This window comes from Acinonyx jubatus, chromosome D1, assembly GCF_027475565.1.
Source record: "Acinonyx jubatus isolate Ajub_Pintada_27869175 chromosome D1, VMU_Ajub_asm_v1.0, whole genome shotgun sequence".
NCBI classification, from domain to species: Eukaryota; Metazoa; Chordata; class Mammalia; order Carnivora; family Felidae; genus Acinonyx; species Acinonyx jubatus.
Window position 1 is genome coordinate 103,241,858 of NC_069390.1, and position 16,466 is coordinate 103,258,323.

A 16,466-nucleotide genomic window follows, 5' to 3' on the forward strand; every position below is an offset into this window, starting at 1 on the left:
TTCAATAGAATAAACAGATCAGAAAGATAAGCTCAACAGCCAGAGCAAAGCTGGGTATTGCAGAACGGACAAATGATACATACTAGGAACGGGATGGAGGATCACTGAGGACTCATAGAGAGAAGATTCCAACGCCAAGAAGTCTGCCCTGAAGGACAAACTGGCTCCCGTGAAGGGCAGGTCTGGGGCTCACCTTCTGATGCGGGGGCAGGCTGTAACAGCGGCGGCTAGGCGATCCCAAAAGCTGCAGCGCGAGGCGATTCCTCGGTGCGGCCCACGAGCTGGGGCTCCACCCGCAGAGGGCGCGGACCCTGCCATACCCCGCGGTCCCGCTGCTGCAACGAGCCGGAGCCGCGCCAGCCCGCGGGGTCACGCACGGAGCTCCCGGGTCCTCCCGCAAGGCGGTCCACCGAGCCCCGAATCCTGCCCTTGGGGCCACATTCCGTGCCCGTCGAGCACAGACTCGCCACATACTGCCAGCGACCCCCACAACCCAAAACCAAAGCCGTCTCCGGAGTGACCTCTCCAAGAGCAGTGCGGCGTTGCCGTCAGCCACACCGCGCAGCCGCACATTGTCGTAAAATGGGCTCCAAAAGGTTGGCGGCACCCCTCCCCAGACCAGAAATGGGTGGAACGTCCGCTGTTCTCTCGGTAGTGGGGTAACGGGTGGCCCACAGCGGGTAGGGGCGACTACTTTGGAGCCACGGGGGCAGGGGTGTTCCAGCGGAGGCAACGTAGGGGCAGGTTTGGGAGAAATGAGACGCAGGGAGGAGTAGGAAGGTGGAAGGGTCCTAAGGCATCTCAGGGTAAGACGGAGCCGCCAGGGAGGGGTCTAAAAAGGCGGCAAGAGCCGGCTACTAAAGGCAGAATGGTCTGAGAGGTGGGCTGAGGGGAGTGGCCAAGTTTTGAGAAAAGCGGAGTGGTGAGCGGGAGGACGCGCCTGATGCTGAGAGCCGGAGGCCAAGGGCGCGGTCTTGGAGCGCTGAGGAAGGTTTGGAGAGCGGAGCGGGTCAGCTCGTTTCTGTGGTGTAACCTCCCCCACCCCCGCTCCCGCCCTTCCCGATCCTTCCGTGCTCAGGTGTGGGCCTCACTCGGTGCAGTCTGCGGGAGGTTACAAAGCTTTAGTTTCGCGCTTGTAGCATAACCGGCAATCCCAGTGAACAGGTTTTCCAGCCAAATGAAGGGCAGCCAAACGGAAGGTTAGTTTCCCCATTCAGGTGTGCTGTAACGGGACTAAGCGTAGGAAGATACAAGGTTACAAAACAGATTTGCGTTTCTAATCTATAGAATCCCTTTAGATTGCAAAAAACTTCGTTATGCTTGACATATTTTTTTTTTTTAATTTTTAAAATGCTCATTCATATTTTGGGAGCCAGAGCGTGACGGGGAGGGGCAGAGAGAGACGGAGACAATCTGAAGCAGGCTCTAGGCTCCGAGCTATAGGGCTCAGGCGCTCTGTGAGATAACGACTGAGCCCCCCAGGTGCCCCTGTTATGCTTGAAGTATTTCATACCGAAACTAAACTATAACCCCGTGAGAGCGGGGAGCATGTCTATATTGTTCTTTGATGTATCCCCGGAGTTTAGTATAGTATCTGGTAAGTAGTGGAGGTTGAGTTCGTGTGGTTTGAATTAATAAATGAAGTTACCTACAACATTTGTTAGGTACGCTTCTGTAGGATTATCATCCTGTAATTAAAAAAAAAAAACCTCATTTCTGAGCTGTATTTAGATCTCTAAGTCCCCAGTGTACAGATGGTCATAGAACACCAAGAACAAGAAAAAAAGGAAAAACAACATTTGAAAATATGTCAACCTTTGCTAGTAAACATTTGGAAAATTAAAGACAGTACTATTTCATACTCAAGTAGGAAACTGTAAAAAGTAAAAAATGAGATGGCAGAGAAAGAGATGCAGTTGTTGAGTGGACTGAATAGTTTTTGTTTTTTTTTTAATGAAGTTTGGTTTTCTTTTGTTATTTTATTATTTTTTTTAATGTTTATTTATTTTTGAGAGAGAGAGGGAGACACAGAATCCGAAGCAGACTCCAGGCTCTAAGCTGTCAGCACAGAGCCATTTGCCAGGCTTGAACTCCATGAACCAAACTGCAAGATTAAGACCTGAGCTGAAGTTGGACGCTTAACCAACTGACCACCCAGGTGCCCCTGGTTGTTTTAAATACACATTTTTGAAAGTCTCTAATGTCTCTTTTGCATTAAAGACTTTTGTCATACAGGGGCTCCTGGGTGGCTCAGTCAGTTGGTTGGGTGTCCGACTTCAGCTCTGGTCATAATCTCATGGCTCATGGGTTTGAGCGCCGCGTCGGGCTCTGTGCTGACAGCTCAGAGCCTGGAGCCTGCTTCGGATTCTGTGTCTCCCTCTCTCTCTGCCCCTTTCCTGCTCACACCCTGTCTCTCCTTCAAAAATAAACATTTAAAAAAAAAAAAGACTTTTGTTATATAGTTGATGCCCAGGTTCTTATTTGTTTGCACATTTACATATAATTTCAAAAGAAGTGCTAAGTCAATGAATTTTCTTTGACAATAATAATGTTTCGTGCTTACATTTGAAATAACAACGGTAAAATATCTATAGCAATGAAGTAATCCTTATCTCCACTCCCCAAGTAATGAGTAAACATGCTACCAGGGAGATCACTTGAGGGAATGGACTTTCACTAAATGTAAATGGCTTTACTGATTAATTTCGGTCAATAAACACAAGTGAAAATGATGAATGGTATTTAGTTTGCAAACTCCATTTTATTCATGGTTTTTTCTGCTTTTTTAAAAATTAGTTCACAAATCTGGTACATACAGGCAGTTAAAAAACTGGTTATCACTTTGATAATCAGAAGCCTCTGGTATAACACAGTCTTCATGAAAACATAGGGAGAATGCATGGTGGTAATCTCTTTGAAAGCAATGCTTGCAAACATCCATGTTTCTAAGAAAAATATAATTTTACATATATATTTTGAGCAAGCTATACCTCTTACATAAATTCAGACAATAGGAGTGTGCAATCATAATGCTTATTTTATGGAAAAAATGAAAATTATAATTATGCCATAAATGCTTTTCAGTAATTACTAGAGTCCTCTTGGATTTGATATGTTTTCCCTAATTTTCAACTATCCTGGTCAAAAGGAGCTGAAATGGTAGTAAGTAGGAATGCCAATAAGGAGAGTTTAACTCAAATTCTTTAGGTACAAATTATATAGTGTTCCAATTCCAGCTAATTTAGGGAACTGAGAATAGTTGTCAATTTTTAAATGATGACTTTTGAGGAACTGAGCTTTCTTCTAAACTAGTTTTTGTGAGAGGATCGTTTTTTTTAATCTAACAGGATTTAGAGGTTATGTGAGCTCAAGACATTCTAGTCCCTTGGTTTTTTCAAAGAGAATTTCAGCAGTGTCAGGATGGACTACCCCTCAAAAATGTCACTAGGGGACAGTTCTCTGAATAAATCAAGAGGCTTCTAGTGCAGCCAGAGTAACAAACAGCAATCAATTCAAACCAGAAGGAACCAAAGCACAACACTTCCTCACAAGGTTCTGGTCTTCAGAAACTGGAATGAGGATTGCCAATACACTGTACACAGGAATTACTGGAGTGACATCCTGTCATCCGGGTGTTTCGTTATTACCTGTGGCATAGGAGATTCATGAGCTAAAGGGGAAAAAATTATCTCATTTTCTCCCCTGACTTCAACTTCAGATTTCTATAGAGGCACTAAGGCCATGCATCTCCTCTTCCAAAGGACAGAGCTATAAAAGCCAAATAAGGTGAAGGACTTTGGCATTTTTCTTCCACTCAATTTTCTCTGAAAAGTTAAATTCTCCATAACGGTAAGGACGTTTGCTCAAAGAAAACTGACAAGTAAAAACTAAAGAAACAGACATTCAAGATCAATTGTACTGGAAATACAGTAACGGATTTTGGCCTGACAACGCTCATGCTGTCTTATAGTAAAACACTAAAATTCATGCAACAGAGAAATTGGTGACATGAGGACTTTTACTCCAGACTTCCTGGGGGAAAAAAACACTCAGAATATACTGTTTTCTTCTTTTTGCTTCATAATGTATTATTCTTGCTTTTGACGGACTGTCCCAAACTTTCCCAGTCATTTTTGATGAGAAATTCTTCAAAAGGAGAAGATCAAGTGAACTTACTGAAAGATAGCAGGTATCTTATGAGCTCCTTCCATCTGCTAGAGGAGCAATCAAATAGATTATGTAAAACTACCTCCACAACATAAAACTACCTCCACAAGGAAAATGGCAGGTAGAATTAGAACCAGGACTTAGTTGTCATCAGCATACTTGTAACAAAATAAAGCTTGTTCTGAAACCACAAGGGCTAAGAGAAGAGCCTGTATAAAAGCTACTGGGTTCTCTAGAAAATGGATACAGTATACAGAATGTGAGAAGATACAGAACTCACACTCAAGTTACAAAAATAGACATGGTTCTCAGACAAAAGGCAAATGAGTACAAAAGAATTCTCCAAACATGAACTATTTTTAAAAGACGCATCTATATAAAACAACAAGATGTCATTTCAGAGCTCCAGTGAGTAGTTTGTTAAAACAGTTGGAAAAGGGAGATGAAATAGAGACAGACAGATCAAGAACCCAGAACTGACATGTCTGACTCTTCTGGTTGGCAGTGGTCACAGGCTGACTGCTTTGGGGAATGAATGTGTGTGTGTGTGTGTGTGTGTGTGTGTACATACATATATATACATATGGCTGATTAGTTGATGGTGTTTGGTAAGTGACGGAGAAAACCCTAGTTATTCAGTAATCTCTGAAAGTTTAACTCTTCTTTTAGCTTCTACACCGGACAGTGTTGCACATGAGAAAGGATTCTAGGTTTTTTACCCAGAATCAACCCTGCCATTCACAACTCATGCTCCATGCCCCATGGTTCCTATTGTGCCCTAAAGGATCAACCTAGACTAAATATATAATAGAAAATAACTCTGGCCTTGAAATGAGGAGGGGCAGACCAGTGACTCATGCTCAGTACTCATAAATCACAAATACCAAAATTAATGGTCTGTCTCCTTTTGACTGCAGAGGAGATGCCACGAGCTACAGGAAGCCATGAGAGAAAGAAAGTCAAGAAAATATGGGTAGCAGCACCTTTCCATACCCGCCTGGATTTTTAAGGAGACTTTAAACTCCTTTTTCCTTTCAAACACAAAGTTCATCAGTTGGAAGGGGAAAACATGGCTCTACAGTGACAGAGTCCCTAGAGAAAACTGGCAGTACATGAAACATGCCCTCCATGGGCTAAAGGACAAGTTGCAGAACCAGTTAAGACACAAGAGGCAGCCAAAGGTCTTCCTCAATCGTGGTTTTAGCAAGTATAGCACGATATGGGCTTTTTCCATCCAGTCAACAGTTCAGCACCAATCATGTCCGGTCCAAAAAATTCCTGAAGAGTGGGTTTTCATCTTTGGTACCGCCTCATGAGTTATTCTTGGTTTGCAATAGCTGCAAAGAAGCAAAAAAGCTGGTACCTTTGCCTTGTCTGTGAGTACAAATGCTGGGACTCTGATTGCTGCAACCATTGAGGCCAATTAAAATAAAACTGTAACACACAGGAGTGATGCATCCAATTCCCAGGTTCCAGATAATAGCAGCCATGCCCCTACAGGAGCGGGATCATCCATTCCCATTGGTTAAGGCCTTTGGTTTGTTGTCCTCAGAGTAGAATAAAACACTGTGTTCCCACGGACAAGGAACTCCAGATGGACCCATGGTCTACAGTTGACAGGGGTTTTAAAAAATGTACTACATATACCAGGCACAGAAACAGCACTGGCCTGGGGCTGTTACACTTGGAGAAGCTTCTGTTTTGGTAGCACGAACTAGAAACTTCTTAGTGTATTTTAGTCCTCTTTCCTGAGTGAAACAGCCAGGGGGCGCCAAGTTCCACAAGCCCCCAGTCTAATACTCAGCATTAATTCTCTCCATGGTCTTCTTCCACCCAGGCTACAATTTTCCCTTCCCAACCAGGGATGGCATCGTCATCGTGGAAAACCTAGAGGAAGAAAAAGAAGCCACAGTGAAAAAATAACAGGATAAGACAGTGACTCTCACTAGACAACTGCTGCTGCTAAAAGTAAGATCTCAAACATAAAGGATAAGAAAATATAGAGAAAAGCTTGAAGCTAGAGGCTATGTCCCTTTGGTTCTGTCCCTAAAGTTATAACTACATATTTATGTATTTAATATTTTTAATGCATGCAATACATTATTATATGTTATTATGTACTATATATTCTTAGTTCTACATCTATGAAATGGTAAAAACATCCCTAACTCTGCTTTGCTCATGGAGATCAAGAAGATTTAATATATTACTAACCATGAAGCACTTTGGGCTCCTTGGGAGAAAGCAGTAGCATAAGCATTACACAAGTGAGAAAGGGGAAAATTTCGGTCCCAAGTATTATAAAGAAAGGGTTAGAAAGAAGACCAAAAGAACATGCAGTTCTTTTTATCCATTCATTCACTTAATTTCTTAAGCCACCAATACAACAGGGCTATTAAAGCATGTTGAGGAAATATTTATGAAATAAAACATCAGCTTTAATCACAATGCAACCACTTGTAATACGTCAGAACCCAGAATTCTCTTCCCTGTATATGGCAGATGGATTATAAAGAGAGGCGTAGGCTAAGAATATAGTCAAGGAGTTGAGAATAAGCATAGGTGATTTTCTAGAAGTTCCTCATTTTCATTATCTGAGAAACTACCATCACAATGTACAGTTCCATATATTCATACTATTTTACTCTATGTAGGAAGCAGAAAGGTTTCTAAGATTTGACTGCACATAGAAAAGGGATCCCTGAACCAGGCGTTTGTTCAAGCTTAGGTCCTTTCCTTTTTAAAATCAGTAACTGTATCCAAGTCTGGTCAAAGTGGTTAAGTCCTTGAACCGAAGAAGCTGTCAACTCCTTGTGCAATTCCCTGACCATCTAGGTCTAGGGTAATCAGACTGTGGTCTGAGGCTCTGGGAAATTCCGCTGACCTGGTTAGGGAACTCGGGTACTGCTGGGTATCAGTCCCTGAGGAGGTGGCTCTGGGAATCAGCAGCACACCACCCAGACTCCCCTCGGATTCTGTACCTCCTCTTTGACAGTGCCAAACTCAGGATCCAGCGCTTTAAAATGATACCGGTGATTCCCCTCCCGGTCAATGGCTGCTTTAAAATCCTTTAGTGTCACCTCCCCCAACCTGCAACAAAAGGCAAGAGTGCTAAAACAGACTGTTCATCAATAGGCTGGAAAGATGAGACGTTAGCTTTAAACCCAGGCCCCTGCCAAAGACTCTCCAGGAAAAAACAGCATGGCCTTGTTAGGTCCCTGCCCCTGATAACCCAGACAATTCTACAAGAGCAGAGCTGAGAGAGCCAGTCACCATGAGGGAATGAGAATGGCATTCCATCTGGGGTGATCTGGGAATTTAAAAGAGATGTATTGTTTCAGCAGCAGCCAAATCACTTTTCCCTGTTTTACTCTGGAAATAAGACATACGGTCTCGGAGATCTAATTTGCTGAGCCATCAATATGTCTAAGTTCTCTTGATTTCCTTCTCTGCAACAATGTTCCATTTCACCATCTTCATCCTTCCAGCTTCAGAAAGCTCCCCTCTAGCCCACAACAAGTAAGCAAACTCTCTAGGAAAGGGGCAGCCTACTCCTTCTCTCAGTAGTTGTTTCCAGAGTTAAAAAAAAAAAAAATCTTTCTTTCAAAGCCATTTGCCTTACAAGGGAGCATAAATGAATGTTTGAAGGCTATTAACGTGAATTCTCAACTGCTCTGATGCAGTCATCAGACAGTACCAAGATCAGTGAGGAACAGCCTGGAGGGCTAGTGTGTGATCTATGGCTATCAGCAGAGCTATTTTATGAGCCCTTAAAAACATTATTTTTCCTAACTTGGAACATATCTGTGTATCAGGACTGGAAGCGCTATTACGGTGTCTGTACCCAGAAGCAGATCAAGACATGTCCCTTGTAGTGCCACTGGTTAGTGGTAACAATGAGACTAGAATCCTGATCCTGTATTCTTACTGCACTGTACCGATTCCCAAACACTGCTCAGATGGTTGCATGGGCAGTAACTACTGATTCTGCCTCCTGTCCTTCTTAAAAGAGGAATAATGATCCCAGAATCTCACCTCTTTGGTATATTGACCATGAAGGGTGTAAGTGACCGGTCAGTGAAATAGAGCACTTTAGTGCAGGTGCTGCTGACAGCCGGAGAGCTCTGTAAGTGAGGCAACTCTGCAATCAGAGAAAGACTCTATGGTCAGAACCGAATGTGCTCCCAACCATCCCACATTTCCAGTTATTCAGAGTGTCCCAGGAGAAGGAAGCTGCCTGAGGTCACAGCACAGCTTTCACACCCTTGCAAAACACCACGTCCATAGGGCATGAGCCACAGGAAGTCACCACTGAGGCCACAAAGCCAGGAGGTGCTTCGGACATGGACACTATCATGAAGCCATTTCTCACCCGTTCCAGGTTATTTCTAACAGGGAACAGGAACTTTCCTGACAGGCATTGTTGCTCAGAGTCAAAAGAGGTCAAAGAAGCCAGGCAAGATTTCAGCAAAGGAAGAATGGACGCAATAGCAGGAGCTACAGACACAGCCAACACTCAGACAGCGGGAGAAAATGCTCATGCAATCCACGGACAGAGAAATGAGCAGGGACGAGAATCACAGGAGCACAGTAACGTTAGAAACTGAGATTCCAAGGGGCCTTATGCTTCCTGTACCAAAGGTACGAGACCAGGGTGCCTGGGTGGCTCAGCTGGTTAAGTGACCACCTGTGCTGACAGCACAGAGCCTGCGTGGGAGTCTCTCTCTCCCTCTCTTTCTCTGTCCTTCCCCTGCTAGCATGCTCTCTCTCTCTCAAAATAAATAAATAAACTTAAAGAAATAAAAATAAAGGTACAAGACCTACCTTATCTCTTGGCTACACAGGATCTATATGTGTGGGTCCCATGGTTTTTAACTCAAATTCCTTGGTCCACATCTTATCTCTACCCTTTGTATAGGTACTTAAGGAAAATTTTTAATTAATAAGTACCTATGATTATGACTTTAATAGGAGAAAAGACTAATTAGAAACTTTTATCATAAGAACAAACAACAATTATTGTTGTATCTTATAATCTACTTAATGTAATTGTTATAATACTAAAATCTCTCCTGCAATTCCACTTACACATATTTTCTTAACTTGTTCTAGGCATTTCAACATCCTTGTCATATCTGAGTCTACTCTCACGTAGACACTGATGGACTCTTAACAGTGGCTTGCATCTTTCTTGCTTTTGTGGATGTCTCCTAATTTACTACTGAATGTCAGACATCATATGTAAGACAGTAGAGAGTGACTTACAAAATGTTTATATTTAGAAATGCGCACACTGCTTGTTCCCCAGCCATTAGTAGGGATTGTTAATCTAGACAGGAATTGAGCTGGGATTGGGATTTTTGTTAAGGTTACTTTTGGTGTACCACCATCTTTAAATTCCTCTAGAGTTATGTTTATTTAAAAACAGATTTAAAAAATAAATAAAAATAAAAGGATTCACCCAACTTCTATCCTTTTGTGTCTGACATCATTCACTTAACAGAACGTTTTCAAGGTTTATCCATGTTACAACATGTTATCAGTGCTTCATTCCTTTCTGTGGACGGATAATATTCCATTGTCTGCACGTGCCAGACTTTGTTGATCCATTCTTTGAGTAATGAACATTTGGGTTGTTTCTACCTTTTAGCTATTGTGAATAACGCTATGTACAAGTTTTTGTTTTGTTTTTAATTTTTGCCTTTAATTCTTTTGAGTATTGACACCTAGGAATGGAATTGCTGGCTCATACAGTAATTCTATATTTAGGTTTTTGAGGAACCACCAAACTTTTCCACAGCAGCTGTATCATTTTATATCCCCACCAGCAATGCATGAGCATTCCAATTTCTCCACATCCTCAATACTTATTTTCCATTTCTTTAGAACCACCTAGTGAGCGTGAAGTGGTATCTCACTGTAGTTTTGATGTGCATTCCCTAATGACTAATGGTTTTTGGTTTTGTTTTGTTTTTCTTTAAGTTTTTATTTATTTATTTTGAGAGAGAGAGGGAGAGAGAGCAAGAGAGCGCACCCGCCAGCCGAGCCAGATAGGGGCAGAGTTAGAGGGAGAGAGAGAATCCCAAGCAGGTTGCACACCCCAGCACAGAGCTGGATGTAAGGCTCAAACTCATGAACCGGGAGATCATGACCTGAGCTGAAATCAAGCTTAACCGACTGAGCCACCCAGGCACCCCGCCCCCCTCCCCCCCCCACACCTCCAGTGACTAATCCTTTTAAGCATCTTTGGATGCTTTGGAGAAATGACTTTAGAGAAGTGACTATTCAAGTTCTTTGCTTATTTGTTACTGAATTTGTCTTTGTTGTTAAGTTGTAAGAATTTTTTATATATTTTGTATCCTAGACATGATTTTCAAATATTTTCTCCTATTCTCTTTGCCTTTTCACTTTCTTGATAGTGTCCTTTGATGCAAAAAAGTCTTTAATTTTGATGAAGTCTAATTTCCCTATATTTCCTTTTGTTGCTCATGCTTTTGGTATCTGAGAACCCAAGCTCATGAATATTTTCCGTATGTTTTCTTCTAAGAGTTTTATAGCTTTAGCTCTTATATTTGTATCAATGATCCATTTGTAGTTACTTTTTGTACATGTACTTTATGTACATGGTGTGAGGTAGGGGTCCATCTCTGTTCTTTTGCATGTGGATACCCAGTTGTCCTAGCGCCATTTGTTGAAGAGACTCTTTGCTGGTCAAATGACCACAGACTTAAAGATTTTATGTGAATTCTCAATTCTATTCCACTAGTCTATTGTATCACTCTTTACATTTGAAATAATTATTATTGTTTTCCCTTAAGAGTGAAGGTTCAGAAAAGAAGTAAATTCAGAGAGAGGATTACTCTTTCAGGAGATTTGGCTGTGATAAAAAAGGTGAAAGACAGGGTATAGCCAGAGGGGAATACCTAGAAGGTATTTTGAGACAATTAACATTTGCCTTGCACCTCTCACATGCCACACACTACACCAGATTATTTGCATACAATATTTCATTTAATGTGCATAATCCTTAAAGATTTTCTCCAATTCATGAACAAGGAAACTAAAATGCAGTCATGTTAATTTAACACCCTTGCCTGTGGTCACATACCCTGCTGAGAGCCAAAACCGCACCCCAGATCTGTTGGACTTCATATGCCATATTTTTCCCACTCTATAGTTTTGTATCCAGTTTTGGACATGAGTTTTAAGTGCCCTTCTACCTACAGGGAGATACCTAGTTGTCATTCAAAAATATAGCTCTGAAGTTCAGAAAAGGGCTGGAGTTAGAGATTAAAGTTTAAAAATAATCAGCACATAAGAGTATGTAAGCCATGGTAGTGGAAGGGATCACCAAAGAAAATATGAAAAAGCCGAGGTCTAGACCTCCTATGGATCCCAGGGCACACCAACATTCAACAGTTCGACAGAGAAGAGAAGAGAAGGAGATCGTATCTAGTTCACTAGACAGCACACGCCAAAAGGGCAAGTACCAAGTCTATCTTGTTTCTTCCTGTACCTCCAGCGTCTAACATGGCGCTACACAATGGATGCTCGATAAATATTTGTTGAATGCATAATTGGTTGGCACTGAAGTTAAAGAGGAAGAATGTTTACAGAAGGAGACTATTCAAGAATAGCAAATGCTTTTGAGCAGTCAATGGAAGATAAGGTTTGAAAAGTAACCACTCTGATGAGGCAACAAGAAAGTCAACAGTGAGTCAATAAAAAGAACATTAAGTGGATTAAGTGAGTAAAAGTCCAGCTGATGGCTTGAGAGTGAATAGGAAGAAAGGATGGAAAAAGAACAAGTGTAGACTGTTCTTTCAAGGTTTGATGTAGGGGAATAAAAGAAGAAAGTCAGTAGCTAGAGGGCTAGTGAGTTACACACTCACTGTATTTTCCGAGAAGAGACTATTTAGCTTATTTGTGAATACAGAAATTAGATTAACACCCTGGTTTACGAGCAGCTGGGGATTTATTTGCAGGGGATAAGTACTGCATATACACAAAAGGGTTTTTCCAGGAAGGGAGGAATTTTTTAGACTTAAAAAAAAATTTTCAAATATTTAGACTTGTCTACATTGGGAGTTTATATTAGCCTAAAGAAAGTACTGAAGAGGATAACAATAAAATAAAAAATCTCTCAAGAAAACAGAAATGACTGTTTCAAAACAATGCTAGAAAAAGAAATTGAAACAGAAATTGAAGAGAAAAGAAGTTAGTACCAAGTAATCTTGGTACTAATATCATTAGATATCTGGAGGCTTAGATGTTATTTTATTTACTCTACAAAAAATATTTTACCTTTCATATTTTTGCAAATATCTTTAAGTGTTTTACTTTAGGTGTTGTTTATTCATCTGGTTTTCAAAACATATACGTGTGTGTGTGTGTGTGTGTGTGTGTGTGTGTGTAATATACAAAACTGGTTATAGTCAGCTTTTCACTATTTGGTTTTTATAGATTATTATTTACCTTTATATTTGGCCTGAATACACTATAAAAGATAATAAAAGGTGAGCTTTATTAAACCAAAGGTAAGATACCCGATAAAAGAGAAATTACCAGGCAGGTTTGATTACCAACATGATTGAATGAACGGGGAAAGAAATGTAACGACAGGGCTTAGAGCAGGTTAAATTACTTCTTAGGCAGGGCCACTAGATGGCGCAAATCCTTTGTGGGACTTAAACTGAAAGACCAGAGGACCTAGTGTTAAGGAAAATCTCCAAAGAAATTAAACATCTTGCCTCCAGGAAGAACTGGAAGTTTCCTATGCTATTTGAGACTGTGTGTTTTTGTTGTTTTACGTTTTTCTTTGTTCAATGTAAATATTTTGATCGTGTATATTTTCCAAAGAGATTTTAGCCTCTTGCACGTGCAGCATCTTGCACGTGGCTAAATGGTACTTGGGGTGATGGTAGTGATGATGACGGTATGTGTCTCCAGAGTTCTAGAAATAACTCGATTCAACTGTATTGCTATAGCAACAACATAAGAGTGAAGTACTACAAGAAAAATTCTGTTTTCAACATGTTAGTAGCAAGAAAAATACTAAATTTCTGATCTAATATGCTACGAGTCCTTACTGAACAATAAGGTGTACTTACTTGAATTAGGGGGCCAGGATTCCCGGTATTCACTACCTGCTTGAGTTCTTGGTAACTTGCCCCGAACCTGAGGAGCCACACAAAAATCCTAAAATGATCAGCAGGAGAATTTATCCAAGAAATTTAAATCATAAAAGTACATCTAAAATATATACTTTCCTACCACATCTTCCACAGTATACCAAATTAGACACATTTAGCCTAATATTAATGATGTACATTTGTAACAGGCTTTCTAGTTTCCAGTGCATTTTCCCATATATTTCCACATCCAGTGCTAAGCACATTCAGGGGAAAAGGGGAAGGGGAATAAGCAGTAAAGAGAGACCCTGTGGGGTCAAGAACCACCATTCCTTAGACACTTAGGCAATTTCTAGGAGCAAGAGTAATCATGAACTCCCTTCCTGGAGAGTCACACCATGACGAAGAGTCCACTCCACTGACAGGAAAACCAAAGAGAAAAGCAGCCACAAACTCTGACAGGATCAGCGTCTTCAGCCCTGCCTTTATCTCAATTAAACCTGATGAAACTGAGTTCTGTGGATGCCTGCCTAAGAGAAACACCACAGAAAGAGGATTACCCTTCTGTCTTGTTTCTTCTGGCTCTCCATGGCATGCAGGCGCTCCATAAGGCTGGAGATGCCCTGTTCCAAGCTGTCAATGGTATGGTGCTGAGGATCGTGGCCACTGAAGCTATTGCGCAGGCTTCGGAGGGCATCTCGAACCAGCTGCAGATCGCTGGTCTGTGGGCAGAAAGGAGGTCACACTGACGTGGTGCAGTGCCGTATTCTTAACTGTGTCCCAGCCGCCGGGCTTAGGACGGTAGAGGAGAGAGGCTTCCAGGATAGATCTTTTATTTTCGAGGGAGGAGGTGTGAATTTAAGAAATGTTCCTCCACAGAAGTTTGCCCACTAATTCTTAATTAGGGCTTCACATCTTCACACACCCAACAGATGCAAGACTTAGGGAACTGGGGTACCAAAGGCCTAGTGCGCTAGCAATGGCCAGGCTACTCTTGTGGTTTTAGCTGGAAGTGGAGGTCTGCACTCAAATCCTAAGAACCTACCCCTTTGTGAGTGACGGAAGCAGCTCCTTTTCCTGCTGCTGGAAGGAGAAAACCATTGCTTTGAGAGTTGTGTCTGTTGTAGCTGGTCACCTATAGCAGCAAGAAGACATGATGCTTGCTATAAGGGACACTGCAAACCAGGATGCCCTGTCTTATACTGATTTACAGTGATCACTTCCTGACAGTGTATCGTGGTATATTTGTTCATGTCTCTCTCAGAATGTAAACCTGGGATGGGCGCAAAGACGTTTTCCCCCTTTTGTTCACTGCTGTAACCCCAGTACTTGACACTTCGTAGGCAGTGCTGAATGAACAATGAGCAAAATGGTAACCTCATCCCGGAGGGCCCCAAGCTAGCCTCAGCCTGGCCACCGGAAGGCCTGAGAATGGGGCTCCAGCACCTCCAGACTTCACTTTAGTGATTAAAAAAAAGAAGAACAGTGACTAATATTTTTTGAGTCTGACTTTGTGCCAGGTGGATCTATCAGGACTATCCTTTTTCCAGATGAATCTTATTCCTAAGCCTCAGAAGCTAAGCAAAGCAAGGTCACACAACGGTAAAAAGAGTGTAAAGCTGGAATTTGAAACCAGATTTTCTTAGTCTGAAACCAGCACTCTTTTTATTTGTTTTAAGTTTTGTTTATTTAAGTAAACTGTACATCCAACATGGGGCCTGAACTCTCGACCCCGAGATCAAGAGTCGCATACCCTTCCGACTGAGCCAGCCAGGCGCCTCTGGAACCTGCCACTCTTAACCCTCTCACCAGACAAACAGCCTCCTAACAAACCAACCTGCAGCCTTGGTTTCAGCCCTGAGTCAGAAAGAGTATCTCCCTCTTTGCCCTTGCAGATGCAGGAGGGGGGACCCTGAGCCGGGGGTTACCTCGTCTGCCTCTCTTTTCATACAGTGAGCCAAAAGGACGTCTTTGTGTTCTAGCTCCCGCTCTAGATCCACCTGCAAATCAGAAACTAAATCAGAAAAGGATTTTCTCAGGCAGAAGGGGAAGGAAGCCAGTGGCTGACTGTGTCCCCACCTGCTGGTAACTGGCCTCAGAGAGTTTCCGGAGTGCGTCTTCCAACTTAGCCTGGTGCTGCTGAAGGAGGCGCTCCTTCTGCCCCAGCTCTTTCTGCAATAGAGACAGAGCTTGCAGATGTGTGGCAAAGCCAAGGATGCCCAACAGTTCACTGTTGGCCACACAAGTTCACTTGAGCAAAGTCGAGCCGCAGGGGGAGGAGTCTTTCCCCCCAAGCTACACAGAAGACATCGCACACCGTAGTAATCTTACCCAGTGCAAAGGCTTCTTGGAAAAGTGAGGAGGAAGGGAACTACCATCTGTAGGAGGACCACTACGTGCCATCCGTGCTAGTTAGGCATAAAGGTGAAGACTGAAGTTTGCAGACAACTAGCTCTGGACTCCTCTTAGACATGCTATCTATTCTTCAGGGTGACTGAATCAAAGGAACACAGAAGAAAATTTCCTTGCTATCTACTCTTCAGGGTGACTGAATCAAAGGAACACAGAAGAAAATTTCCTTGCTATCTACTCTTCAGGGTGACTGAATCAAAGGAACACAGAAGATTTCCTTGCGAAAAAGCAACAATGAGAACACAGTACTTAGGAACTCTTTGAACAACAGCAACAGTAGGCTGTTCATAAAAGGTCTAATGGAAATCATTTCCAAACTCATAAACATTCTTACTTTATAGTCTCCCAAGAGCCGGTTCCTCTCATCAAGCTTCCTCTGCAGATCCACCTGCAAGAAGGAAAAGAATTAACTGGCACAGAGATATTGTCTACCAACCCCAGTAGGAAACCAGCTACTTAGTAACCAGAGTGGATGTTGGCAATTAGAGTATACAGCACAGAGAGGGCAAGGTTATGGTAAAAACACACAGCTGCTCTCCGTGTCTTGAGTGAGATAATCAAACTCTCAAACCACAATTTAGCCTCTCAGTGTCCTCAAAGTTGAAAGGCTCAAGGCCAATGTAGTATGGGCTTTCAGCCAGGAACAGAGATGAGTCTGACAGGAAAGAAAAATAATTGCAGACACTGAGGGCAGGCATCCCAGAAATAAGATAAGAGAGATTAATTAGGATGGCAGATGTAATAAGACTTCATGCA

General features: G+C 42.2%; 2 protein-coding genes and 1 long non-coding RNA gene across 17 annotated transcripts in view; 1 reads left to right on the forward strand and 2 right to left on the reverse strand.

Moving 5' to 3' along the window:
- DLAT (dihydrolipoamide S-acetyltransferase) overlaps positions 1-683 on the reverse strand; it is a 31,196-nt gene extending 30,513 nt beyond the window's left edge. The window contains exon 1 of the mRNA XM_015082417.3: positions 194-683. Coding sequence (XP_014937903.3) covers positions 194-472 — 279 coding nt within the window. The 5' untranslated portion in view covers positions 473-683. The remainder of the gene's footprint in view (positions 1-193) is intronic.
- On the forward strand, positions 592-9,632 carry LOC106984205 (uncharacterized). 2 transcript variants are annotated; one of them, XR_008290698.1, is made up of 5 exons: positions 592-651; positions 1,079-1,199; positions 6,005-6,135; positions 8,549-8,808; positions 9,280-9,632. It is a non-coding gene; the product is annotated as an uncharacterized LOC106984205 (long non-coding RNA). The 2 variants fall into 2 exon arrangements; XR_001431652.3 differs by lacking the exon at positions 592-651 and having other exon boundaries at positions 813-1,199.
- Positions 2,737-16,466, reverse strand: part of DIXDC1 (DIX domain containing 1) — a 72,243-nt gene continuing 58,513 nt past the window's right edge. For 5 of the 14 annotated variants that reach the window (XM_027036503.2, XM_027036500.2, XM_053204112.1 and 2 more), the window contains 9 exons: positions 16,045-16,098; positions 15,378-15,470; positions 15,227-15,298; positions 14,344-14,433; positions 13,859-14,020; positions 13,278-13,365; positions 8,203-8,308; positions 7,149-7,257; positions 2,737-6,054 (listed from right to left, as the gene is read on the reverse strand). In XM_027036503.2, the coding sequence (XP_026892304.1) occupies positions 5,974-6,054; positions 7,149-7,257; positions 8,203-8,308; positions 13,278-13,365; positions 13,859-14,020; positions 14,344-14,433; positions 15,227-15,298; positions 15,378-15,470; positions 16,045-16,098 (855 nt within the window). In that variant the 3' untranslated portion in view covers positions 2,737-5,973. Of the gene's footprint in view, positions 6,055-7,051; positions 7,258-8,202; positions 8,309-13,277; positions 13,366-13,858; positions 14,021-14,343; positions 14,434-15,226; positions 15,299-15,377; positions 15,471-16,044; positions 16,099-16,466 lie in introns of all 14 variants that reach the window. The other 9 variants (XM_015082391.3, XM_027036509.2, XR_003413242.2 and 6 more) reach the window with 8 other exon arrangements.